Source organism: Microtus pennsylvanicus, chromosome 3, assembly GCF_037038515.1.
Source record: "Microtus pennsylvanicus isolate mMicPen1 chromosome 3, mMicPen1.hap1, whole genome shotgun sequence".
Lineage (NCBI taxonomy): Eukaryota > Metazoa > Chordata > Mammalia > Rodentia > Cricetidae > Microtus > Microtus pennsylvanicus.
The window spans coordinates 55319335-55345998 of record NC_134581.1 but is presented as its reverse complement, the minus strand read 5'-3'; the positions used below and the strand labels follow the sequence as shown (position 1 = coordinate 55345998).

At 48.9% G+C, this 26664-nt stretch overlaps 1 protein-coding gene across 2 annotated transcripts; it reads left to right on the top strand.

Annotated features, from left to right (window-relative positions):
- The first annotated feature begins 9389 nt into the window (after positions 1 to 9389).
- Positions 9390 to 26150, top strand: Cilp (cartilage intermediate layer protein). Of its 2 annotated transcripts, XM_075965464.1 has the most exons (9): positions 9390 to 9496; positions 11141 to 11298; positions 13774 to 13866; positions 14481 to 14750; positions 17336 to 17515; positions 18298 to 18612; positions 19588 to 19696; positions 20491 to 20648; positions 23153 to 26150. In XM_075965464.1, the coding sequence occupies exons 2-9, from the start codon at positions 11238 to 11240 to the stop codon at positions 25531 to 25533; spliced, it is 3567 nt and encodes a 1188-aa protein (XP_075821579.1). In that variant the 5' UTR covers positions 9390 to 9496; positions 11141 to 11237; the 3' UTR covers positions 25534 to 26150. The 2 variants fall into 2 exon arrangements, with proteins under 2 accessions (XP_075821579.1, XP_075821580.1); XM_075965465.1 differs by lacking the exon at positions 14481 to 14750.
- Positions 26151 to 26664: the final 514 nt, after the last annotated feature.

The following is a 26664-nucleotide window of genomic DNA, read 5'->3' as shown; positions in this document are numbered from 1 at the left end:
AAGCACACAACTTTTCTAGTTCTAAAGCACACACAACTTTTCTAGTTCTAAAGCACACAACTTTTCTAGTTCTAAAGCACACACAACTTTTCTAGTTCTAAAGCACACAACTTTTCTGGTTCTCACACTCGCCAACTGGCTGTCCGTCAGTGTGCCCTAGGGAGGAAGAATAAAGCCAGAGGCTCCATACGAGAGCAAAAGGTGGGGGAAGCCTTGCCAGAGGGGTTTTTGGGGGGAAGGAGTCTGTGGGAACAGCCTGGGGGTAAGAGTAGTGGTAGGGGAGGTTTGTGGTCAGAAGAGCCTGGGGGCTAGCCTGGAGACTTTGATATGTGTTAGAGGTACATGCTAATAGGGAACTGGATACCCCATTTGCCTATGGGGGGCGGAGACGAGGGAAGTAGGGCTCTTCCCGACCCATAGAACCAATTCACACTAAGTGTAAGCGTTCCTTTATCCACTAACAATCCTGAGCTGAGCCCAGGCTGTCATTCTTTGGGTTGGTGGCCAATGTTGGACCTAACATCCATCATTTCTCCAAAGCTTGGGATGGTCCTTCTCCTACAAGGTCCCTGTTCCTTAGCCAGCTCCTCGAGAGACGGCAGTCATGTCTTCCCACGGCTCAAGTCTCTTGAGGGGTCTCTAGCCCTAGGCTGGTCCACTGTCAGTGAAGAAAGTGGGCTGAAAGAATGAGGACTCTGCTCTCTGCTGGGGCCAGGCAGAGGCTGGGCTTTGACGGGGCAGAACCTTCCTCTGGGCTGTGGGAGCCCCTGCAGATCCCCTCTCCCCAGGAGGAGAAAAGCAGATGTCAGCTCAGCACAAGCAACAAACTTTTTCCACACTTGATCCTCCAGCGAGTGCACCTAGCAGCTCTCAGAGCAATGAGGAAGATGGTGGCAGGGTGGCCTTGGTCTCACATTCCACTCTGGGGAATAGAGACCATTGGTCAGCTGCACAGAGTGCTGGGTAAAGGAGATCTCCAGGCTGATCTGTAGGGTCCTGGCCTGGGACAGAGCTAGTGGCTCCCAGGTGTCTGCTGTGGACAAGGCTGACTTGAGGATTCTGGACTTTCCCATAGGAACCCCCACCCTCTCTTAATGCGTCTTCCCTCCTTACAGTACAGGCATGAATTGGAGGAAATGGGTAGTATGGTATCTTTGATCATCAAAACAGAAGTAGAGAGCACCTTGGAAAGGGATTTTCTGGCCAGAGATTAAGTACTCTGTGTGTGTGTGTGTGTTCATGTGCACATATGTGTGTAGATACACATTTGTGAGCATGCCTGTGGTAACCAGAGGTCAACCCTGAGTGTTGATCCTCAGGAACCAACCACCTTATATTTTGAGACAGGGCCTCTGGGACCTATTACTTGCTAGTGAGGCTGGCTAGTGAGCTCCCAGGATCTGCCTGTCTCTTCTCCAGGGCTAGGAAGATAAGCCTATACTATTAATTATACTTGGCTTTTTGTGTGAGTGTTGGGAACCAAAGTCAGGCGCTCGTGTGAGAAGCGGTTTTCAGACTGAGCGATTTTCCCAGCCCTCTGAGTGCTTATCGCAGCTTCTCGGGGACCCAAACATATAGTCTGAGGGCCTCACAAGTGCCAGGCAAAATAAGCACTGTGGTTCTCCCCAGGAGACAGATGCAGCTCTCGGAAGCAGAACCACTTGGCCAAGGCCAGAGAATAGATGTAAGGATGGGACTGGGACCTCAGGTTGAACAGAGTTACAGAACTTATGTTTCTTATGGGACCATGAAGCCCCAGGCAGCCTAAGAACTCACTCCATTAGCTAGGAAGACATTTCTGTCACCTCTTTTTCTAGGGCTAGGCTGTGACTTCTCCGAGGCCTAGAGTGTGGGTAGGTCAGAGCTGCTGGTTCAATCCTGGGTTCCTCTTTGCAAAGGCACGCCCTTTGGTGAGGGGGAGGAAGCATTTTTGAGGTGAAATGTTGTCTAACAGCAATGAATGGAAAATATTAAAAGTCCAATGGCGCCAACAAAATTCATGCCAGAGCCAGAGAGTACAGAGAAGAGGAGGGAACATCCTTGTTATTGAGGATGCAGGGGTCTACAGGGAGTCAACTACTGGTCATCCACACCCTGTATCCTGGGCTATCTCTATCTTCAGGATGAGCACAAGCCTCTCCTGAGACAGAGGAAGGCCCTAGAATGACTTGAGGGAAGCCTGTGGGTCTGTTAGGTTTGGTTTACACGGTACTCTGGGGAGGGCAGAGAACACAGTAGTGTGAGCCATGGTCCATGGGCTATTTCTGTGGGCGTGTGAGAGGCCAGGCCCACTCCACACACATTCTGTGCTTTCTGGGTACTAAAATGCCAAGAATGAGAAACTAGACCAACAAGCTTTCTCCTGTAGGCCTCTCACCACAGAGGGCTGAGCAAGAAAAACGACGCCAGTAGAATGTGATTGCAGTTCTGGGGGAGTGTGCTTAGGGACTCTGGAGCAGAAGGGGGACCATTGGCTTTGCTTGGGGCTGTGAGGAAGAGCTCTCAGAGGAATGGGTAGGTGCCTGGGCCAAGTCCTACCTCCACAGGCATTGAGGAAATCTCGCAAATCTGGAGACACTGAGCCTGTATTCTTGGAAGAGTCTCTGTGTTTGGGGAAAGATATACTGAGAGAGATGCAGGCAAACAGACTGAATCTCCTCACAGGAGGCAAACAAACTGCAGGAGAAACACGGGACCCTGAGGGACAATGTGCTGGGAACCCAACACACGTCCTCTGCAAAAGCAGTCACGCTCTTAACTCAGAGCCATCTCCCCAACTCTCTTTTCTAGGACATTTAAATGGAACAATTGCTTGAGAGAGCTGGGATATACAAGAAGGGGTCCAGAAATGACTTGGGAGAGATGACATGGAGTCACCATCTGTTCCAGGTACTGTCACTGTGGAACAAATGACCCAAGTTTCACTGCCTAAAATGATAACCATTTTATTATGCCCCACAGACTCGGCAGCTCAAGATTTCATATAGGACTTAACTGGACAACCCTAGTGTTCTTTCCTTCCTTCCTCTGTTTTGAATATTCTTTGACATTATAAACAATTCAGTTCTTTTGAATATTCTTTGACTTTGTAAACAATTCAGTTCTTTTGCTTTTTTTTAAAAAAATATTTATTTATTATGTATACAATATTCTTTCTACATGTATGCCTGCAGGCCAGAAGAGGGCACCAGACCTCATTACAGATGGTTGTGAGCCACCATGTGGTTGCCGGGAATTGAACTCAGGACCTTTGGAAGAGCAGGCAATGCTCTTAACCGCTGAGCCATCTCTCCAGCCCTCTTTTGCTTTTTTTTAAATATTTATTTAATATGTGTATATCTGTATGTTTGTGTGAGTGTATGCTACATGTAGACCCAAAGAGTCGAGAAGAGAGTATTGGATGCCCTGGAATTGGAGTGACAGGCAGTTGATGGGGTTCTGGGAACTGAACTTCGTCTTCTGCAAGATTGGCAGGCACTCTTGGCCACTGAGTCATCTCTCCAGCCCCAATTGTAGAAACTCCTACAGTTCTAAAACTTTTTAATGTATTTAATGCATATGCATGTTTTGCCTGCATTTATGTCTGTGTGTCACATGAGTGCTTGGTGCCCTCAGAGAACAGAAGAGAGTGTCAAGTCCCTGGGACTAGAGTTCTAGATGGTGGTGAGCTGCTATGTGGGAACTGGGAATCAAACTCAGGCCCTCTGCAAGAACAGCAATACTCTCAACCACTGAGCCATCTCTCTAGGCCCTTAAATTTTTAAAATTATTTTTTTAAAAAATATTTATTTTTATTTTATGTGCATCGATGTTTTGCCCGCATGTATATCTATGTGAGGATATCAAATCTTGGAGTTACAGACAGTTGTTAGCTGCCATGTAGGTGCTGGGAATTAAACCAGGGTCCTCTGGAAGAGCAATGAGTGCTTTTAACTGCTGAGCCATCTCTCCAACCCCTAAGATTCATTTTTATTTTGAACTATATGTATGTGTGAATATATCTGCCAGTGGCTATATGCATGTGAGTGCAGGTGTCTACATGGATACTGGGACCAGTTCCGAATGTGTTCTTTGAGGCTTTGACTAAGACTATTTAATGACACTCTGCTGATGGCTGAGCTGCTATAGAGGACCTGAGACAGCATCACTCAGATGTCTGCAGCCTTGCTGGTGACAGCTGGAAGCTGGGCTCAGTGGGAGCTGTTGACCAGAGCTGCTGCACTAGGTTTCTCTAGTACAGTGGTCTCATGGGAATAAGACTTGACTTCTTTTTTTAAAAATATTTATTTATTTATTATGTAGACAATATTCTGTCTGTGTGTATGCCTACAGGCCAGAAGAGGGCACTAGACCCCTTTACAGATGGTTGTGAGCCACCATGTGGTTGCTGGGAATTAAACTCAGGACCTTTGGAAGAGCAGGCAATGCTCTTAACCTCTGAGCCATCTCTCCAGCCCCCAAGACTTGACTTCTTATAGCAGCTGGGTTTCCCTAGAGCCGTGGTTCTCAAGCTGTGGACCATGACCTATCTTCAAAGGAGTTGCCTCCAACCACCAGGAAACAGATATTTATATTATGATTCATAACAGTAGCAAATTACAGTTATGACGTAGCAATGACAATCATTTTATGGTTGGGGGTCACTGCAACATGAGGAACCATATTAAAAGGTTGCAACATTAGGAAGGTTGGGAATCATGGGACTACAGTGAATGACTCAAGAGTGGTAGCTGTATGTCATGGAGGTTGTGAGACCACCTGAAACTCAAGGTGAGAGAAATTCAGTTCTACATCTTGATGTGGAGTAGTGGAATCACTTAGTACAAGAATGGGTGATGGAGCCGGGTGTGGTGGTACATGCCTTTGATCCCAGCACCTAGGAGACAGAGGCAGGTGGATCTGAGTTCAAGTCCAGCCTGGTCTACAGAGCGAATTCCATGACAGCTAGGGCTACACAGAGAAACATTGTCATGGAAAAAAAAAGGAAATGAAAAAGAGTGAGTGATGTAATGGAAGCCATGTTTGAAAAATGCAGACTGGCACAAGCTCCTTGGACTTAGAACCATCACAAAGGAAGCAGTTAGGACATGGAGAGAACCATTCTGAAGACAGGTCCGTGTACCCGCATCTAATATGACAAGCATGAAGGTATATGCCTGTAATCCCAGCACTTTGGAACCAGGGTCAAGAAGGTTGATACAACTCCAGAGCCAGCCTGAGTTACAGTGTGAGACCCCCCATCTCAAAAAATAAAGTAAGGGCTGGGAACATTTCAGATGATGGAATGCTCACATTGCATGCATGGAGCCCTGGGTTTGTGCCATACAGTCGGGGTGTGGAGGTGCATATCTCTACTCCTAGCATTTGGGAGGCAGTGGCAAGAGACACAGGGGTTCAAGGTCACTTTCAGGCAAATAGTGATTTGGCTTACCTGAAGATCTGCCTGGGTCTGTAAAGACTCTTCAGGCCACAGGAGAACAACCATGGTCACGGTGGTGGTGGTGGTGGAAGAGGTGGTGGTGTTGTCAAAGAGTGTTAGAGACAGACAACAACTTCTTCTGGAGTCATCAGGATCAGCCCACCCCACCTTCCCTGCCGAGCTCCTTTCCCAACAGCAGAGTGGAGATCCTTGACCAAGGGTTTTGGCCCCAGAAGGCCAGCTAAGCTGGGCCCCAAACTCTTCTCCTGCCTGGGCAGGAGTGGGGGTGATGAATGAATTTCCAGTGTGTCCCAGGCAGGGGATTGAAGCTGTTTGCCGACAAGCTTGGCCTGCAGACGTCCCAGATGGCTGATCCATCCAGGCCAGGCCTTGCATAGTACAGGCCTATGGCTGCCTCCCAAGCCCTGTCTGTTCTGGGGTCCATTCAGGCCAAGCCTTGCGTAGTACAGGCCTATGGCTGCCTCCCAAGCCCTGTCTGTTCTGGGGTCCTGGCTGAGGGAGCAGCGGCCTCTTCATCAGAGGGGGATCTTGGATGAGAGGCTTGGAAATGCTCAGATCCCCCAAGTCCAGCTGTATATAGCTCACAATTCAATTGCACTTGAGAAGAGACTGATGGGAACATTGGAGAAGAGCAGGGCAGGAGCTAGGGGGACCCAAACAGCAGGGCTGGATTAAAACTCGGGGAGCCTATGCCTTCCTCTGCCATCGGTCTTACCTTGTTGGTACATCTTACCTGTCTTACCAACCTCAGCAGTCTTTCCGCTTTTCTAGCCAGCCTCCTGCCCCACAGCATGCCCCGAAGGGCCATTTCTTCTGTGCTCTCCTGCCTGCTATGTCTCCATGTGTCAACAGACCTAGCTAGCCTAGAGCTGCCTGGGGTGTGTATGTGGGGAGGCAGGGAGCTCACTCAGCCCCAAACTCTTAAGGCAAGGTTGGAGATACTGAGGCCTAGGATTACCTGGGATGTTGCTAGTCCAAGTTCACGAATCAGAAAGTTCCAGGACTAGGTCTAGATCTTTGAAGCCCAGGCTCTTATGTTACTCCTGTCCTTTATTTTAGTTATTATAGCTCAGTCTCTCTCTCTCTCTGCCTGTCTGTCTATTCCCCAGACCCGTTCGCCTGGGCTTTACCAGTTTCATACATCTGCTAGCACAGCCTGAGCTGAGTGAGGACTGAGGACGTGGTGAAGGACACGCCAGGTGTTGGAGTTGAGTCCTAGCACTGCATAAACCCAGCCTGGCACACTCTTGTAACTGCAGCATTCTGGAGGTGTGGTAGCAGGATCAGAAATTCAAGGTCATCTGGGGCCAGGTTTGAGGCCAGTTTGAGGTTGCCACGAGACCCTTTCTCAAAAAACAAAACAACAACAAGCAAAGCAAAACCACCAAGCCTTAGTTGAAGCCGCTTCATGGATTGACTCTGATGAGTTGGGCCAGACTGGGGCCAGCTACAACTACAGGGCCTGTTGGCTAAGGGCTGGGTCCTGGATTGGAAAACAGGCCCCATAATAAAAAGCCAAAGGCCGGGTGGTGGTGGCACATGCCTTTAATCCCAGCAATCGGGAGGCAGAGGCAGGCAGACCTCTGTGACTTCAAGGCCAGCCTGGTCTACAAGAGCCAGTTCTAGGATAGGTTCCAAAGCTACAGAGAAACCCTGTATTGGAAAAACAGAGAAAGAAAAAAGGGAAGAAGAAAAGAAAAGGAAAGAACAGAAAAGAAAGAGCAAACAGACCTGTGTCCCATGTCAACTCCAGAGCCATTGCTGCTCAGCATCCTCTCTCTGCCCTTCCTTTCAGCCCCTGTCCCGGATGAGAAACCAGGTTTCTGTTTACACACGGAGAAAGGCAGATACAAGCAGACTTGAGCACGTGCGCCCACACAAACCTGACAAGAGGATCTGAACTGATGCATTGTGGGAACGGGCCCATGAGATGCTCTTTCCTCTGAGTGCAGTTATGTCAGTGGTGAGTAATACTGATTGTAAGGATCTGAAATCACTAAGTCTCTGGGCATGTGTCTAAGAAAGTTTTGGAAGTGAGGTAAGAAGACCCACATTCACTGAATGTGAGCGGTACTGTTCTGTGGCAGGATCCTGGACTAAATAAAGAAGTGGGCTAAGCAGTAGCTGCCACCTCTCTCTGCTTCCTGACTGTGGGTGTGATCTGACAAGCCTCCTCAAGTTTCTATTGCCATGACTTTTCTGCCATGACGGACTGTGTATCCTTATACTGTGAGCCAAAATAAACCCGTTCTCTCCTGTTGTTCTTATCCTGGTTTAGCGATGAGAAATGCGACGAACCCAACATCCTTCTTGTGGCTTCCCACTGCCCAGCCAAGCTCGCCTCCTGCCATGAAGAAGGGTTCAGTCAGGCTTTGTGGAGTGACCTTGTGGACAGCTGTATGTACAGGCCTCCACCTCTGAGTGATGGCATAGAGGCCATCAGGGAGGCCAGGCCAGTTGGATGAGGCTGTGATCTGAGGCAGGACTCAGGAGACTCCCTTTGCATCTTCTACTTCCAGCCATGGTTCTACCTTCTCAACCAGTTCTTCTCGGAATGCAGTCTGCGGACCACTGGCTCCATTGCAAAGCCAAGTCTCGTGTTCTACTGAGTCAGAAAGTCTGGGTGTGGGGCTAAGAAACCTGGTTTCTTCTGCATGAGTATGTGTGTACCATGTGCATGCCTGGTGTTCATGGGAGTCAGAGGGTGTTGGATACCCACCTAGAATTGGGATTACAGTTGGTTATGAACTTCCTGATTTGGATGCTGGGAACTGAATATAAGTCTTCTGGAAGAGCAGTAAGTGCTTGTAAGCTTTGAGCCATCTCTCCAGCCTTCAGTTCCCACATGCCTAGATTTTAGTAGCCTAGATTTTAGTAGTGTTTTTTGTTTTGTTTTGTTTTGTTTGAGGCAGGGTCTCATGTAGCCCAGGCTGGCTTCAAACTCTCTGTATAGCTGAGGATGATCTTGTATTCCTGATTGTCCTGCCTCCATCTCCCAGGTTCTGTGATTACAGGTATGTACCACCGCACCTGGTTTATGTAGATGGAACTCAGGGGTTTTTTTTCAGGTTGCGTAAGTGCTCTACCAATGGCAATACATCCTCATTCCCTTCTAGCTGTTTCTTATGATGCTAAAGTTAGATAGGCACAGCCTAAGACAACAGGCATCCTCAGGCTGAAGCTGGAAGAAGCTCTACCGTACAGGCAGTTGCTTAGTCACTCACATGTGGGTAAGACTTGCTGGTAGACAGACATGCACACGTGCACGTGCACGTGCACACATGTGTGCATGCACACACACACACACCTGGCAGGATTTCAAAGCAGTTCACTTCCTGCATCTCTCTGGACTCAGGGAGTGCAGGGAGGCACACAAATGAAAGTGGGGAGGGGTAAAGATGAACTGTTCTTACCAATTGATATCCTGTACCCCGGACTCTTTGTCCCTCATCTCTTCTGAGGGTCCCTGAGTGCTCCTTCAAAGGCCAAAGAAGCTGAGTCATTGCCCAGCTCAGACCAGACACCCTCATCCATAGAGACGAGGTGACCTGTGTGCCTAAGAGACTCCTGGAGTATGTGCTAAGATCCTGTCGTGCATGGGCTGGCCAGCTGGGGAATGTGGGGGATCAGCAGACCAAGATTAGGCGAGCACACACCATCCCAAGCTATGAAATGCTGCCCAGATGGAGAATTCCCTTTGGCTTTTTCCCAGGACTGGGTCCTATGTCCAGCCTTCCTCCTGACCCCTGTTTCTCTGATATATAGACTGTTATGCTCAGGCTATGGCCCACTTGGGCCATCACTGCTCTATGGCATCGTTCCCCACCCCGCCCTCACATTCCCAAGGATCTTGATGCTAAATTCTTGCCCCTGTGAGCTGCTGGGGATGTGGGGAAAGGGAGGGAGCCTCATGCTCAGATCTGGTTTCCTTGCTTCTTCCCGTGGCTGGCTGCCACGGGCTGAGCCACCAGCTGTGCTATATAAGGGCCTGCGGCTGGACGGCTGGAGAGGTGAAGAAGACTTGGACCCCCAGCTAAAAGCCTTATTCAGGACACGGTGAGCTCCAACCCTCTTACCCCAGCCCTGTATTTCACTGCCTGGCTCTGCTCCTACCCCCATCCCTAGACACCTCCTTGTTCTTTCTTTGCTGGATGACCACCCCATCTCCCACAAAAGATCCCCCTTTCTGTTCGACATTCCTCTTTTGCCCCTTATTATCCAAGTCTTTCCTCGGTCCTGCCCACCTGAAGTCACCCCCCACCCCATGGCCTTGTCTTGGTCTCTGTACCTTTTCCTTCTGTGGACGGCCACTGTGCACTGTCCAGGAGCTCCGGCGAGCATCGGTTGGGGAGCCTGAGTGTCAGGCCTACTGGGAGGAAATGGTGGGATATAGAGAGACTCTCTGTTGGCTGCCAGATGGGAAATGGCTTTTCCACAAGGTGCCTCAAGCCAACCTGGCCTCTCTGACAACCTTGGAGCTGGCTCTGGCTTTGCAGGCATGCTCAGAGCCCGGGAGCTTGGAATAGCCTGAACTAACTGGTACAGCGGTTTCAAGGCTAGACAGTCTGCGCTGTGGATTTGTTTGTCTCTTTTCTTCCAGAAAGGAGACGTTTTCTTCCCTTTCTTTCACCACCGGATTTGGTGTTTGAAGGTAACTTTAAAAATAAATAAACAAAGTCTTGCTCTGTACCTAAGGCTGTTCTGGAACTCACTGTAATAGCCCAAGCTGGCCTCCAGCTCACAGCCATATCTGCCTCAGTCTCCCAAGGGCTGGGATTATAGGTATAAGTCATCATACGCAGCTGGAGGGGAAGATTTTTTTTAGATCAGATTCTGGGTTGGTTCTAACTACAGGGGAAAGATATCCAGCCAAGAGGAGTCCAGGCCACCATACCCATTCTTTGACATTATGTCTGGGCATGTTTACCTCTCCCCAGTCCTGCAGCCCTGACTCTATGTTCCCAGTTATTGGGAACCCTGGGTTCGCACTATGCACCCCATCCAGTTCCCTTTAGCTGGCTCCTGGCTATGGTGTTCCTAGCCAGGTCGAAAACAAACAGGCCAGAATGGGTTCCAGCTGTGGCTCGTGCACATCTGGGAATGTGTTCTTGGAGGTGGTGCGACTGAGGCATGGGTGACTCTCAGCCTGCCTGTCTCCTGTAGGAGGGTCTACTGTTGCTGGGGCCAGGACTGCATGGCCTTCGTAGATAAACCTATTCAAAGCTATGAGCCCCGTCAAAGGGTTGCAGAACAAAAGCCTGGGTCTTGAAAGTGGTCAGTAAGTTACCCAGCAGCTGCTGGAGGGAAGCCAGGCCCCCTTTACTGTCAAGGACCTTCTTTATCTCTGTTCTCCTGTACGGCCTGTCTGCTGTGGAACCTGGCACAGTTCCACATCTCCCAGACAGGTCAGTGTGGCTGTTCAAGCAGATGTCACTTCAGCGAGACTCCATTCTATCTATCTTCACCCTGGAGCCGCGAGAGATGTGACTCGGGCTTGGAATGGAGTTTGGTTGGTAGTGTGCAGAAGATGGAGGCTGGAGAATCAGAAGGTCAAGGTCATTCTTGTGTGCACACTGAAGTTGATGCCAGCCTGGCCTACAGGAGACCGTGTCTCAAAAAAGACAAAAACAAAAACAAGCAAGCAACCCAAAAAGCAGTGACCCAGAAATGTGGGTTATGATTCCCTTTGCTTCTTTGTAGATCACTGGCTCTATGAGACAACCCTGGGGAACCACAGGTCCAACTTGGTGAAGCAGCATCACCTCTCTGTGACATTTCTACGTGGCCTGAGGGAAAGATGGCAGCAACCAAGATCTGGGTACTCTCTTTCCTGGTCCTGGAGTTCACCACTGTGCTCGGTACGCACTAAGTCTCAGCTTGCTCCCATAGCTTCTTCCTGCCGCAGTGAAGTCGTTTCTCTTCTGGGACCCAATTACACATCTGCCTGGCCTGAAGACTTGAGATTGATTGATAGCTTATACTCTGTTCCTACCTCAACTCTGAGATCGTACTTAGTATTAAAGTTCACAGAACAGAACCAGAGGTCCAGGATGAATAGTTACACATGGGGAGGAAGAAAAAAGTTAGGAAAGTTTCTGCCCCCATGCACCAAATTTAGCTCTGAGCTTCCTGGCAGCCAAAGTAGAGTGGAGTCACTGGGGAAACATAGAGTTCTCAGAAGCAGGTTTGGGGCTGGTCTGTTTTCAGTTGCATGAAAATACTTCTGGCCCTAAAAACCCAGTTTCCTATATACCCCGAAGCCAAGTTTGATGGACACACCAGAACCTGTCCTGGTTTCCTTGTCCTCTGCTCCCAGAGGTGACCCAAAGATCAGAAAGAAGATGCCCGGTAGAGCCGCTGACTGCCTGAGGTGTCTGCACCCCTATGGAGAACTCTCCCTCTCCCGTCTCCCTGGCCTCTTCTCATTTCTAATCACGCTGCTAATGCAAAAACTGCTCACAACCCCTCACATGCCCCGCAGGCTCGTGACCACAGATGCAGGAACAAAGGCAGCTCCTGCACAGAGCCAGTGCGCCGTGAATGCCCGCCTCCTGCCTCGCCCTTTCTACCTTGGCAGCTGCTGTTTGTGAGGATGATTAACATTCAGCCATTTGAGGGGAAATCAGATTATGTTGATTAAAAGGGCTCCCATCACCCCAATTAGGCAGCACAGAGAATTCTGACTTGGCTCCTTGCCTGGGAGTTAATTGCCTTCGCCTCTGCTCGCCTTTCTCCTGCTTCTGGAGCCCTCGACCCAGCTGTGTGTAGAGAAGGGCTGGAGAAGGCTGCCCCTGTCCTGAAGGCCCTCTGCTCATACTCAGGGTGTGGTCGGAATAATGAAGACCCCTGGCCAAGTAGGTTCACCGAGTCCTTTACAGAATGGTGGCTCTCAGTGCCAGTGTGTCAAGAGAAAGGGACTGGCACCCCTTGTGTCAGGCATTGAGCTAGAATATCTTGCTAACATTTATTTATCATAACATAGCTTACGATTTATGCTAGGCATTGTTCTGAGGATTTTATAAATGAACTCTTACTGTCCTCTTTTTATGAGGACAGCTCAAGTGGCTTAAACAGTCTATCCAAGGTTAGTTAGGAGGTAACAGAGTCTGCAGCCCCCTCCAGAGATATTGCTGTCTCATTTCATGAGACCCTGGAGCCAGCAGCACCCTATGAAGGGGAAATTAGTGTTTCCATTTTTATAGAAAAGGAAAACAAGGTTCCAACTCCCCTGGGACTGATCTAGACTCCCTAGCAGGAATCTCAACCTACTAGCTGCCTGAAGTATCTGATAAAGCCATTTAAATTTTTATTTGTGTAATGATTTATGTAATTATTCCTTTGTGTATGTGTGTGGGGAGGTCAGAGAATAACTTGGGAGTCTGTTCTCTTTCCCTAGGATTGAACTCAGGGTGTCAGGCTTAGTGGCAAGTGCCTTTATCTGTCAAGTAATCTCTCCGGCCCTAAAAAAATTTTAAATTAGTATATACTAAATATGCATAATAATGATTTTCCTTATGTCATTTTCATATATGTGTGGTATATCTTGATGAAATTAATTCTCATTGGCCTCTCTTGTCCCCCTTCCATTCCTTCTGACCCCTTCCCATTTTTTTTCTTATTTTAGGGGGTGGGGTGGGAGATGGGGTATCACTATATAGCCTGGTTGGCCAATCTAGCCTTGAGAGACCCACTTCCCTCTGCCTCCCAAGTGCTGAGATTATTAAATGCATGCACTTCTAAATCTAGTGTCTCCATCTCTTTCTCTTTCTCTTTGAGACAGGGTCTCAAGTAGCTCAGGCTCGCCACGAATTTACTATGTAGACAAGGCTGTCCTTGAACCTCTGACCCTCCCGCCTCCACTTCTCGGATGCTGAGATTACAAGTGTGTACCACCAAGTCTAGCTGCTCCTCCATTTCTTTTTTCTTTTTTCTTTTTGGTTTTCGAGACAGGGTTTCTCTGTGGCTTTGGAGCCTGTCCTGGAACTAGCTCTGTAGACCAGGCTGGTCTCGAATTCACAGAGATCTGCCTGCCTCTGCCTCCTGAGTGCTGGGATTAAAGGCGTGCCACCATCGCCTGGCTGCTCCTCCATTTCTAGAACAAGACTGGAAAGGGAACTGTCATTTGTTGGGCAAGCCCTCCATGTCAGCCTCGCTGTGTGTTTTGTGGGAAACAGGCTGAGAAATAAAGCCTTTGGGGTTTCACAGTAGTGAGTGGCACAGCCTGGGGTTTGGAGCCATGCTCAGGGTTCAGGCTGTCCCCACTTCTCCAGACCAGCTCTGCATCTCCAAACCCTGGGAGCCCTGGCTTCTCTTCTTCTTCTTCTGTTATGCAGGGAGGCAGACAATGCTTACCCAGTCAGTGAGAAGAGTCCGGCCTGTGAAGAGGACCTCCAACACCTTTGCCAAGCCGGCTGACTCCCCGGACAGTGAGTCTTCACTGGAGCAGGGAGGGTCGGGACGGGGTCCTCACTGAGCTTGCTAGGTCAGTCTCTGAAGCCTGAGGAGGATGTTAGGGTTCTGTAGAAACTATAACAAGACACTTGGCTGCTCTCTCCCGGCAGGGGAGTGCAGCACAAGAAAGTTCAGAGTCAGGAAGCTGCCTGATGTATTCCAGAAATGGGGTGCTAACATGCTAGAGCTGGTGGGGACAAAAGGGGTAGACGAGGGTGGATAAATAACACAGAAGTCTCACCGATATTCTAAGTGATGTTTTGTGCCAGAGAATGCTGTGGTCCAAGCCACATGGAAAAGGCTTTACCCCATCTACAGTGTTAGAAAGGGACAGAATGGGAGAAAGAGAGGTTGGACAAGAAAGTCCCTAGCATGGTCCACCAGGCTGATGAGGCTGGAATGGAGGGCTCCACATTGTGAGGCACAGAAGGGACTGAAGAATTGCTGGTGAAATAAGGGGTTGGATGGGGGTGGGAAATGGGGATTGAACAGAAACAGGGAGGGTTCTCAGGGATGCATCAGGAAAGGCTAGCTGGAGTTCACCAGCTATTCAGGGATGGTTCCTCCTCAACCTGGCTCTGTCTCTCAGGTCCTGGTGAGTGGACAACTTGGTTTAACATCGACCACCCAGGTGGGCAGGGTGACTATGAGCGATTGGATGCTATTCGCTTCTACTATGGGGAGCGTGTGTGTGCCCGTCCCCTGCGGCTAGAGGCCCGGACCACTGACTGGATGCCTGCGGGCAGCACTGGCCAGGTGGTTCATGGCAGTCCCCGTGAGGGCTTCTGGTGCCTCAACAGGGAACAGAGACCAGGCCAGAACTGCTCCAATTATACAGTGCGCTTCCTCTGCCCACCAGGTGAGTCTGAATGGCCCCAGTCCTTCCTCCCAGCAGCCTTGGCACAGGAGAGGCCAGGATCTGAATAGCACATTCCTGTATATACTCCCAGTCTCTTAACAGCCGCTGAGTGTCATTAATGTGATAAGAGCCCCAGATCTGTCCCAGCCAACCTGTGGGTTCACTTCCAGTGACTCAGGAGGGAAGATGGCGCTTGGGGTCTAACTTCTGGGGTTTGAAACTCTAGCTTACTATGTATAACTGTGCTGTTTATTTCTCCATTACTTATTTTGGGGGTATGTGGATTGGATCTAGGACATTATGTTAGAGCCCTCTACTACTGAGCTACATCTCCGGCCTTCTGCTCTTTTATTTATTTCTTAAGGAATGAGGTAGGGTTTTACTAAGATGCTCAGGCAGGTCTTACACTTGTGATTTTCCTGCCTCTGTCCCAAGTAGCTGGGATTATAAATGTGTGAAAAGGAGCCTAAAGCAACTGTATTCACGTAGCCCAGGCTGACCTTGAACTTCCTAAGTAGCTTCGAATGACCTTGAACTTCAGATCCTCCTGCTGGCACCACCTCCTGAGTGCTGGGATTCTAGGCAATGTGGCAGCATGCCTAGAGGCTGAGTCTCCAGCCCACTACCTTATGTGTGGCAAGCATTCTATGAGCTATATCCCCCAGCTCTCTTTCTTCCTCCTCCTCCTTTTTTTGAGGGGGAACATGATGGTCTAGCCCTAGTTGGCCTGGAAAACATTATGTAGCCCAGGCTATCCTTGAACTTCCTGACTTTCCTGCCTCTTTCCAGAATGTTGAGATTGCAGTCATGCACCTCTATGCCCAGCTGCAACTGTGTGTGTATTTTAGACGGGATTCTGGGGTTCTTAGTCTTGTGTTCTCACATGTTTTCAGTGTTAGGGATTGGACGTAGGGCCCCTCATATACTGGTTAAGTCCTCTTTAACAGAGCTACATTCCTAGTCCTCTTAAAAACTTTTTTCTGTATTTTTGTTTTGAGAGACTCTTCATAAATTACCCAGGCTGGCCTTGAACCCATGATCCTCTTGTTTGGGAATTACAGCTACGGGCCTCTTATATGTGGAACAAGAGTAACAATGTATCTTTAGGGTTTAAAAGTTTTTAATTTTTTTTAAAGTTTTGATATAAAGTCTCACTGCATAGTTTAGACTGCTCAAACCTACTATGTAGCTCAAAGTAGCCCCTATAATCTTCGGACCCAGGCCTCCAAGTGTTGGGATTATAGGTGTGTCCCTCTATTCCTGAGGGCTTCAATGAAGCTTACACAAGATAATGAAAGAAGCAGTTGAGCCCAGATTTGCTAAATGCCAACTGCGGCTACAATGTCTGTGTTCAAGATGCTGACTACCCTCATTATTCAGCCTTGACAGCTGACCTTTGAGGGATTGCTATCTCAGCAGGATATACAAGGCTTTGAGAAGTCCAGTTAGTCCACTAGCTACACAGCTCAGTGCTACACAGGGATTTGAACCATGTCCATGTCTGCGGAATCTGTGTTCTTTTTTTTTTTTTTTCTTTTTTTTTTTTTTTTTTTTTTTTTTTTGGTTTTTCGAGACAGGGTTTCTCTGTGGTTTTGGAGCCTGTCCTGGAACTAGCTCTTGTAGACCAGGCTGGTCTCGAACTCACAGAGATCCGCCTGCCTCTGCCTCCCGAGTGCTGGGATTAAAGGCGTGCGCCACCACCGCCCGGCAGGAATCTGTGTTCTTTATATGCCTTTCCGCCCATGCACTGGGGAGTACAGATATTAAGTGATCTGCCGCAGGCCTGCACTCTGGATGGACACCCTGCCCCTCGGGCTCTACCTGTCGATACAGACTGATGGCGCAGACCTTGATGCTATGACGGTTTTATGGTCTTGGGAGACCAGCTAGTCTCTCTAGCAAGGGCTGAGCCTCGCAGAAGAGAGGTGAGGAGGTAGGCTATCCAGAAGTCTGGCTCTCCAGATCATTGTGAACTATAGGCCCTGAATTCCCAGGGAGCCTGCCTGCAGGGAGCATGTGGTGTTTTCACACTAGTGGAGGATGATGGCCTGCCGACAACAGAGATCCTAAGGCAACAGTGCTGGGCCCAAACCAACCAACCAACCAACCAACCAACCAACCAACCAACCAACCAACCAAAAAAACCCAGAAACCTTTCACCCATATGTTACCTCTGTGCAAGTCAGAGACACTACTTCCTCAAGACTTTTGACTTCCCTTATTTGGATAAAAAATTATTGTAGGACTGGGATGTAGCTCAGTTGGTCAAGTGCTAGCTTAGCATCCACGAAACAATTGGTTTCATCTCCAGTAACACCTAAACTGGACAAGCGGTAGCCTGCTTCCTTACAATTGCAGCACTCAGAAGGTAGAGGCAGGAAGATCAGACATTGGAGGCCAGTCTCAGTTACATGAGAGTGTCTCAAAATTATTATTAATTCATTGAAATAAATAGACGTATCAGTGAGATTTATGATGCCAATAGGGACCTGTGCTCCCTCAGCAGAGAAGAAACAGCATTGGGGTCAGACTTCCTGACCCAGTCCCCTGGAGAGGGAAGAGTGACTTCTGCTCTCATCTTATAGGGTCCTTGCGACGAGATTCAGAGCGTATCTGGAGTCCTTGGTCGCCCTGGAGCAAGTGCTCAGCTGCCTGTGGTCACACTGGGGTCCAGACCCGTACCCGCACCTGCCTGGCACAGACAATGTCACTGTGCAGTGAGGCCTCCGAGGAAGGCCAGCTCTGTGTGAGTCGGGCCTGCACAGGTACCTGCCCCCCTCTGGGCACTGGCCCTCTGTGTTGGTGAAGCTGAAATAGCCTGAAGGACGGGCTAGGGGGTCAGTGTGAGACTGAGTCTACCACTAACTGAGCATGTCAACTGCTCTGATGGGAGACGTTACAGGACAACTGTGAACACAGGGCATTGTCAATGATCACAGCTTAAGAAATCAGATTTGGGGGGGGGGGCTGGGGAGACGGCTCAGTGGTGAGGAACACTGGCTGCTCTTCCAGAGGATCCCGATTCAATTCCCAGCAACCACGTAGCAGCTCACAATTGTCTGTAACTCTAAGATCTGACACCCTCCCATAGATATTCATGCAGGCAAAACACCAATGCACATAAAATTAAAAGAAATCAACTGGGCAGTGGTGATGCGTGCCTTTAATCCCAGCAGTTGGGAGGCAGAGGCAGATGGATGTCTGAGTTCAAGACCAACCTAGTCTACAAGGACAGCCAGGACTATATAGGGAAACCCTGTGTTTAATCCTACACACACACACACACACACACACACACACAAAGGAAGGAAGGAAGGAAGGAAGAAAGGAAGGAAGGAAGGAAGGAAGGAAGGAAGGAAGGAAGGAGAGGATGTCGTTTCCTGGCTAAATCTGAAGGGTAGATAGGAATTAGTCGTCCAGGCAGGGCTAGAAGGGTTAAGAAAGGTTGAATAAGGAAAAAAAAAATATGTGTGAACACACAGGCTGGGATGGGGTGAAGATGGGTCAGAATCCATAAAGCTCTGCTGATTGGCTCCTTGTCCCACAGCCTGTGACCTGACCTGTCCCATGGGCCAGGTGAATGCTGACTGTGACGCCTGCATGTGCCAGGACTTCATGCTTTATGGGGCCATCTCCCTTCCTGGAGGTGCCCCAGCTCCAGGGGCCACTGTCTACCTGTTGGCCAAGGCACCAAAGATGTTGACCCGGACAGACAGCAGAGGGAGGTTCCAGGTTCCCGGCTTGTGTCCCGACGGCAAGAGCATCCTGAAAATCACCAAGACCAAGTTTGCTCCAATTGTGCTCACGATGCCCAAGACTGGCCTGAAGTCAGCCACCGTCAATGCGGAGTTCGTGAGGGCAGGTGACCGAGGGCCCCGTGGCAGGAGGGGATGCAAGGTTGAAAGCTCCTTTCCCGGCTCACACAGTGTAAAACCCACAGGCCCTGTATCCTCTGGCTTTCCCTAATCTTTCTTCTTTTAAAATTCTTGCTATGCAGAATCAATGTCTTAAAGCCACAATGGCTTCTTTGTCTGCTTCTCAAATACAGACCCATCCCTGCCTCAGGGCTTTTGCACTTTGTTGTGTGACTCACTACAGAGTGTTCTCCGAGATTTTGGTAGGTCCAGCACCCCAGGCATGAGGATGTCTCTGACCACCTTGTTTAAAATAATCAATTACCACAAAGGTTTGTAGATCAGAGAGAGAAGCTTGGGAAGCTCAGAAATGGTGTAGAATAATAATAATTAAAAAAAGAAAGGAAAGAAAGAAAGAAAGAAAGAAAGAAAGGTTCTGCTGGGGGGCAGAAGATCATGAATAATGCATGAGTGGGGGTGGGGCCATTAGTTCTGTCTTTGCAGCACTTAAGTGTGGCTGGTGTGAGGTCCACTGAATTCTCCATTGTCCCATCCAGATGCTACCAGAGAAGTTTGTGGGAGCAGGCCCCAGATGGAGAGGGTGGAGGAGGGGAATCCTCTGGGGATCAGTTCCTTTGGGTGCTAGAGGAGCACTGGAGACTGGCAGGGGATAGAATAAAGCCATACACTTAAAAAATATATATATATATATATATATTTATTTATCTATCTATCTATTTACTTATTTATTATTTATATAGTGTTCTGGCACCAAATCTCATTATAGACTGTGAGCTAGCATATGGTTGCTGGGAACTGAACTCAGGACCCCTGGAAGAGCAGCCAGTGCTCTTAACCTCTGAGCTATCTCTCCAGCCCGCCATACACTTTCAATGTCATCGAAGACCCTGGGGAAGCAGGGGCTCTCTAGAGTCTGTCACAAAATAAGAAACCCAGACACCATTTCTCATTTTCTTTCCCAGAGACTCCATACATTGTCATGAACCCTGAGACGAAAGCTCGGCGGGCCGGGGAGAGTGTGTCCTTGTGTTGCAAGGCCACAGGGAAACCCAGTCCCGACAAGTACTTCTGGTGGGTATTCTGCTGGCTGCCCTACCCAGCTCTCTTAGAAATCAGAGCTTGCTTGCCTTGTGTCTCTAACAGTAGCCATGGCTGATAGAATAAAGGCAGCCGTGGGTGACTAGTGCAGAATCTGAACGATGGCATTTACAAGTGGGTCCTGCAGGGTGAAGGCTGCCAGACAACCAGCCAGTCCTCTTATGCCTCAAAGTTCAGCTCATTCTCCCAAAATATCTCTTTCTCTCTCTGTCTGTGTGTCTCTCTGAGATAGGGTTTCTCTCTGTAGCACTTGTTTTCCTGGAACTTGCTCTGTAGACCAAGCAGGCTAAAATTCAGAGATTCACCTACCTCTGCCTTCCAAGTGCGAAGATTAAAGGCATGTGCCACCATCCCCAGCTCCAAAATGTCTCTCAACCTTAGGGTACTAACACGCATGTTCTTAGGCCAATCAGCAAGATTCCTCGGCCTTGCTTCCCCTAGCAAGGTCAGAATCCCCAGCGCTGGGAGTGAGTTCTTTACCCTCCAATGAGCACTTACAGCCACTAGCTTGTACAGAATGCCAACGGTTCTGGGAGGTCAGCTGGAGAGCAGGAAGCTGTAACCCAGAGAGGTTGTTGTCTAAAGATTCCCCATCAATTAAGAGGTGGGGCTGGGGCTTCAAAGCAGTTTCTCAACTCCCAGCCAACAGGTGCTCTTGGGCAGGCCAAGTGAAAGTGAACCATCTCCAATTCGCTACTTCTTGGCACATCTTCAGGTGTACCTTCCCTCCCATAACCTGCTGGGGCTCCACCTCTTCATCCTTACAGGTACCACAACAACACATTGCTGGATCCCTCTCTCTACAAGCACGAAAGCAAGCTGGTGCTGAGGAATCTGCGGCAGGACCAGGCAGGGGAGTATTTCTGTAAGGCACAGAGTGATGCTGGGGCTGTGAAGTCCAAGGTCGCCCAGCTGATGGTCATCGGTAAGCCCGTGTGGGTTGCAAGGGTCCTGGGTCTGCAACAGGCTGGCTGAGCACTCCAGTCAGCATCACCAGACAGGAAAAGCTTGGGGTTTGCAATGATGTGCACAGTGCCAGGCTGTCTGGGATACAGTGTAGAGCTACATCTTACTGTCACAGAACCATCATCTGAGGTGTGTGTGTATGTGTGTGTGTGTGTGTGTGTGTGTGTAATGTAAATAAAGTTCAATCAAGACGAAAACATGCAGGACCTGGGGTTGTCACTTGGAAGAACACTTGTCTAGCATAAATGAAGCCCTTGGTTCAGTCCCCAGAACTACAAAAACCCAGAAGATGAAAGTAGGGGGACAGAAGGTTAGGGTCAGCGGCCGCTATATAGTGAATCTGAGATAGTTTTGGCTACATGAGATTCTGTCAACTTGCCCCTGAAATTCATTTTTAAAAATGTAGCTAAAATAGAAACCCAGGCCCTATTAGATAGAATTAGACACCTTCCAGGTGCACATGCATTCCCAGCGTTTGGTAGGTAGAGGGAGGATCAGGAGACTAAGGTCATCTTCTCTTACACAGTGGGTTCAAGGCTAGCTTTAACTATATGAGACCCTATCTCAAAAAGCCAGCCCTCCCCCCAAAATAAAGCCCCCAAACTGATATTCTGTAATGACCCCCAAGAGTCTGTTTTTTGTCTGAGATATGACCTGGGCATGCTGACTTCAAAGCTTCTTACTTCACCCTGCTTTGCAGTGAAGGTTGGACAGTCCTGATCTTCGAGTATCATGTGGGGCAGTGTGTGTGGAGGGAGAAGTGTTACCGATCGTGGGGCTACAGAAGCAGGGAGCTGAGAATGCGTTATACGAAAGGGTGACCTGATTAAGGCTGGCTTCTAGAAGAAAACAGGAGGGGGAAAGACTTTAGGCCCAAGGTCTATGAAGCCTGTCCTTGGAAAGTGGTGGTGGTTGGGGGAGAGAGAAGATCTTAGGAATTGGCCTAAACAAAACAAAACAAAACAGAGGAAATGAAAATTCATTGGAAGAATTATGGACTATTTCACAGACTCTAAGAAAATTGAGCAACAGACCTCAGATCAGACACGGCCAAGGGCCTTAGCGGAGGAGGCATGAAGTGTGTCAACGGTCACGGCTACACCCACCCTATCAGCACAGTGGTCCTTTCATGATTCTTCACTATTCAGTTCCCAGATAACAACTGCACGTTCTTTCCTAAGATATGTGTACGTTGCTTTAAGTTTAACATGAAGGGAACTAAAGAGAAAACAGTGTTAATGCGAAATAGAGCTATGTCAGTAGCTAAAAGCTTTGGCACAATAACTAGAAAGATAAACTAAGAGAGTTTATCTTTGTGTTTACTCAAGAGCGACCATGACCGTGACTGACAAGGGTACAGAGGTGGTGTCCTGGTGGTTCAGTCCTTGAATGCTACTGTTACAAAGACACTGTTTTGCTCAACTGATAAACAGTTTTGGGCACTGGTCTAAGCTAAGGGAAGTGGAGTCTTAGATTGAGTCATGTGGTACTGACTCCAGTATTGAGAACTCCAGTGTATGACAGCCGCATGGGGAAAACACCAGACTCCCATTACTTTAAACAAGGCTTGTTTGTTTTGTTATTTGTGTTTTGAGACAAGGTTTTATATAGCCCAGGCTGGCCTCAAACCCATTATATGGTCAAGAATGGCCTTGAATTTATGATCCTTCTCTCTCCACCTCCCAAGTACTAGGATTACAAGTGTGTATCACCATGCCCAGTTAAAACAGGGTTTCTGTGGCTACAGAGATGGCTCAGTGGTTAAAAGCACTCTCCACAGGACCCAGGCTCTATTCCTACATGGTAACTTAAAACCATTTGTAACTCCAGTTCCAGGGGATCCGATGCCATCATTCTGGCCTCCGTGGACAGTCTTTTGACTTCTGTAGGCATAGATACACACTGGCAAAACATCCATGTATACAAAATAAGAAAACAAAAACAGGGTTTCTAGCTAACAAATGTTTCCTGGGATGTGTGAAAATCACTGAGGATGTAGAGAGTGCCAGGCACTGCAAGACATGGGTCACAAATAGCTTTCTCTGATATGCCAGCAATACCTCCAATTTCTCTGATAATCTCAAAACACCTTCACACATTTTCAAGATCCCTCCATTGAGAACTGCTATTCTACTGACCTCAGTAACTATTGTTCCCCGTGCATGTATAAAACAGGGTCAGAATCCCAGCACTTGGGAGGCAGAGGCAGGCAGATCTTTGTGAGTTTGAGGTCTGCCTGGTCTACAAGAGCTGGTTCCAGGACAGGCACCAAAGCTACAGATAATCTCTGTCAATAAATAAATAAATAAATAAAAACAGGGTCAGTAGTAGCAGTCCCACACCCCCAAGAAAGTTCTATGAGAGAGGAGAAAAAGGAAAGGAAAGAGAGAGAACACACTGACCTGAGGTACTCTGTGTCAGACACGAATCTGTATTTTAATATCCATACCATTTCTTCTTTAGCACATGATGAGAGTCCTTGCAACCCAACCCCTGAGAGCTACCTTATCCGGCTGCCCCACGACTGCTTCCAGAAGGCCACCAACTCCTTCTACTATGATGTAGGCCGCTGCCCAATCAAGACCTGTGCAGGGCAGCAAGACAATGGGATCCGGTGCCGGGATGCCGTGGAGAACTGCTGTGGCATCTCCAGAACAGAGGAGAGGGAGATCCAGTGCAGTGGGTACACGCTGCCCACCAAAGTGGCCATGGAGTGCAGCTGCCAGCGGTGTACAGAGACACGGAGCATCGTTAGGGGCCGAGTCAGTGCTGCTGACAATGGGGAGCCCATGCGCTTTGGCCACGTGTACATGGGGAATAACCGTGTAAGCATGACTGGCTACAAGGGCACGTTCACCCTCCACATCCCCCAGGATACAGAGAGACTGGTGCTCACATTTGTGGACAGGCTGCAGAAGTTTGTCAACACTACCAAAGTGCTGCCCTTCAACAGAAAGGGGAGTGCCGTGTTCCATGAGATCAAGATGCTTCGGCGGAAAGAGCCCATCACATTGGAAGCAATGGAAACCAATATCATCCCCCTGGGAGAGGTGGTTGGTGAAGACCCTGTGGCTGAACTGGAGATTCCATCCAAAAGTTTCTATAGGCAGAATGGGGAGCCTTTCACAGGAAAGGTGAAGGCCAGCGTGACCTTCCTGGATCCTCGGAATATATCCACGGCCACAGCTGCCCAGAGTGACCTGAACTTCATCAACGATGAAGGAGACACCCTTCCCCTTCGAACATATGGTATGTTCTCGGTGGACTTCAGGGATGAGGCCACTTCTGAGTCACTGAATGCTGGCAAGGTGAAGGTCCACCTTGACTCGAACCAGGTGAAGATGCCAGAGCATGTGTCAGCCATGAAACTCTGGTCGCTCAACCCAGACACAGGACTGTGGGAAGAGGAAGGCGATTTCAAATTTGAAAGCCAGAGGAGGAACAAGAGGGAAGAGAGGACTTTTCTAGTGGGCAACATGGAGATCCGTGAGAGAAGGCTCTTTAACCTGGATGTCCCTGAAAGCCGAAGGTGCTTCATCAAGGTGAGGACTTACCGGAGTGAGAGGTTCTTGCCTAGTGAGCAAATCCAGGGGGTTGTAGTCTCGGTGATCAACCTGGAGCCCAAAACTGGCTTCTCGTCTAACCCCAGGGCCTGGGGCCGATTTGACAGTGTCATCACTGGCCCCAATGGGGCCTGCCTGCCTGCCTTCTGCGATGACCAGTCCCCCGACGCTTACTCCGTCTATGTCTTGGCAAGCCTTTCTGGAGAAGAACTAGAGGCGGTCGAGTCTTCTCCTAAATTCAACCCAAATGCCATCGGTGTCCCTCAGCCCTACCTCAACAAACTTAAATACCGTCGGACAGACCATGAGGATCCACGTGTTAAAAAGACGGCTTTCCAAATCAGTATGGCCAAGCCGAGGCCCAACTCAGCTGAAGAGAGCAATGGGCCCATCTACGCTTTTGAGAACCTTCGGGCATGTGAAGAGGCACCGCCCAGTGCGCCCCACTTCAGGTTCTATCAGATTGAGGGGGATCGCTATGACTACAACACAGTTCCTTTCAATGAAGATGACCCCATGAGCTGGACTGAAGACTACCTGGCATGGTGGCCCAAGCCAATGGAGTTCAGGGCCTGCTACATCAAGGTAAAAATCGTGGGACCCCTAGAAGTGAATGTACGATCCCGCAACATGGGGGGCACGCACCGGCAGACTGTGGGAAAGCTCTATGGGATCCGAGATGTGAAGAGTACTCGGGACAGAGACCAGCCAAATGTCTCATCTGCCTGCTTGGAGTTCAAGTGCAGTGGAATGCTCTATGACCAAGACCGCGTAGACCGCACACTAGTGAAGGTCATCCCCCAGGGCAGCTGCCACCGAGCCAGTGTTAACTCTATGCTGCATGAGTATCTGGTCAACCATCTTCCCCTAGCGGTCAACAATGACACCAGTGAGTACACCATGCTGGCACCCCTGGACCCTCTGGGCCACAATTATGGTATCTACACTGTCACCGACCAGGACCCTCGTACAGCTAAGGAGATTGCCCTTGGCCGGTGCTTTGATGGTACTTCCGACGGCTCCTCCAGAATCATGAAGAGCAATGTGGGAGTTGCCCTGACCTTTAACTGTGCAGAGAGGCAGGTAGGCCGCCAGAGTGCTTTCCAGTACCTCCAAAGCACACCGGCCAGGTCCCCAGCTAGGTCCCCAGCTGCAGGCACCGCCCAAGGAAGAGTGCCAACTGTGAGGCAACAGCGGGCAAGCAGGGGTGGCCTGCGCCGGCGTGGAGAAGTGGCCCCCCTGAGATATTCTGGGGTTGGTCAGCAACCTCTGAGCAACTAGGTGTTGGGGTTCTTCACAGTTTCTCTCTGTCCACCTCATGTGGCAACGGTTGTGAGACTGTTGCACAGATTGTCCCTTGTTAATTTAAACAGATCTGTTTGGTGCCGCTTGCTTCTGTGTGCCTTTACTTATTGTCCTTATCTTGTGATACTGGCTGGCACATGGCCCCCAAAATGACAAAATAAAGATTCCTTTTTAAAAAGAAACAAAAGGACTTGGTAGACTTCTGCAGCTTGGGCCGTTCGTTTTTGCTATGACTGCAAACACACTTCTTTTTGTATGGTTTTGTCAACCTCTGCACTAATGTTTATCTAATATTGAGAAGCAAATGAGCATTATAAAGCATATTGCTGGGCCATGTTCCACAAAATGCTTTTCTTTGTGTCTTTCTTTCTATTTCCTTTTTTCCCCCCCAAGACAGGTTTCTCTGTGTAGCCTTGGCTGTCCTGGAACTCACTCTGTAGACCAGGCTGGCCTTGAACTCACCAAGATCCACCTGCCTCTGCCTCCTGAGGGCTGGGATTAAAGGATTGTGCCACAACTACCCAGCATGTTCTACAAAATGTAAGCAAAGCCTTTGTCACCGTTAGTATATATAAATGGTGGTTAAATAAGGAAATAAACAATATTTTACTTGAAATGCAATTAATATTCATTTCTTTTTAAAGGTTATTTTTTATATATAATTTATTTTTATTTAATGTTCATTGATGTTTTGCTTGCATATATGTCTATGAGAGGGTATCAGAAGCCCCGGAACTGGAGTTACAGACAGGCGTGAGCTGCCATGTGGTGCTGGGAATTGATCCAGGGCCCTCTGGAAGAGCAGCCAGTGCTCTTAACCACTGAGCCATCTCTCCAGTCCCTTAACATTTCTTTGGCAATTTTGGACCTCTGGTGTACATGCAAATGTAGGTGATTGAATATTTTTTTTTTATTTTATTATTATTATTTTTTTAGTTTTTTTCGAGACAGGGTTTCTCTGTAGCTTTGGAGCCTGTCCTGGCACTAGCTCTTGTAGACCAGGCTGGCCTCGAACTCACAAAGATCTGCCTGCCTCTGCCTCCCGAGTGCTGGGATTAAAGGCGTGCGCCACCACCGCCCGGCCCAAGATTTTTTTTTTAATTTATG

What these genes read in the sequence shown, in the direction of transcription:
- Cilp (XM_075965464.1), top strand. Translation starts at nt 11,238, where the DNA reads ATGGCAGCAACCAAGATCTGGGTACTCTCTTTCCTGGTCCTGGAGTTC. An exon ending in TGCGGAGTTCGTGAGGGCAG is followed by an intron (nt 18,613 to 19,587) that starts GTGACCGAGGGC and finishes TTTCTTTCCCAG; the next exon opens with AGACTCCATACATTGTCATG. An exon ending in CGCCCAGCTGATGGTCATCG is followed by an intron (nt 20,649 to 23,152) that starts GTAAGCCCGTGT and finishes TTTCTTCTTTAG; the next exon opens with CACATGATGAGAGTCCTTGC.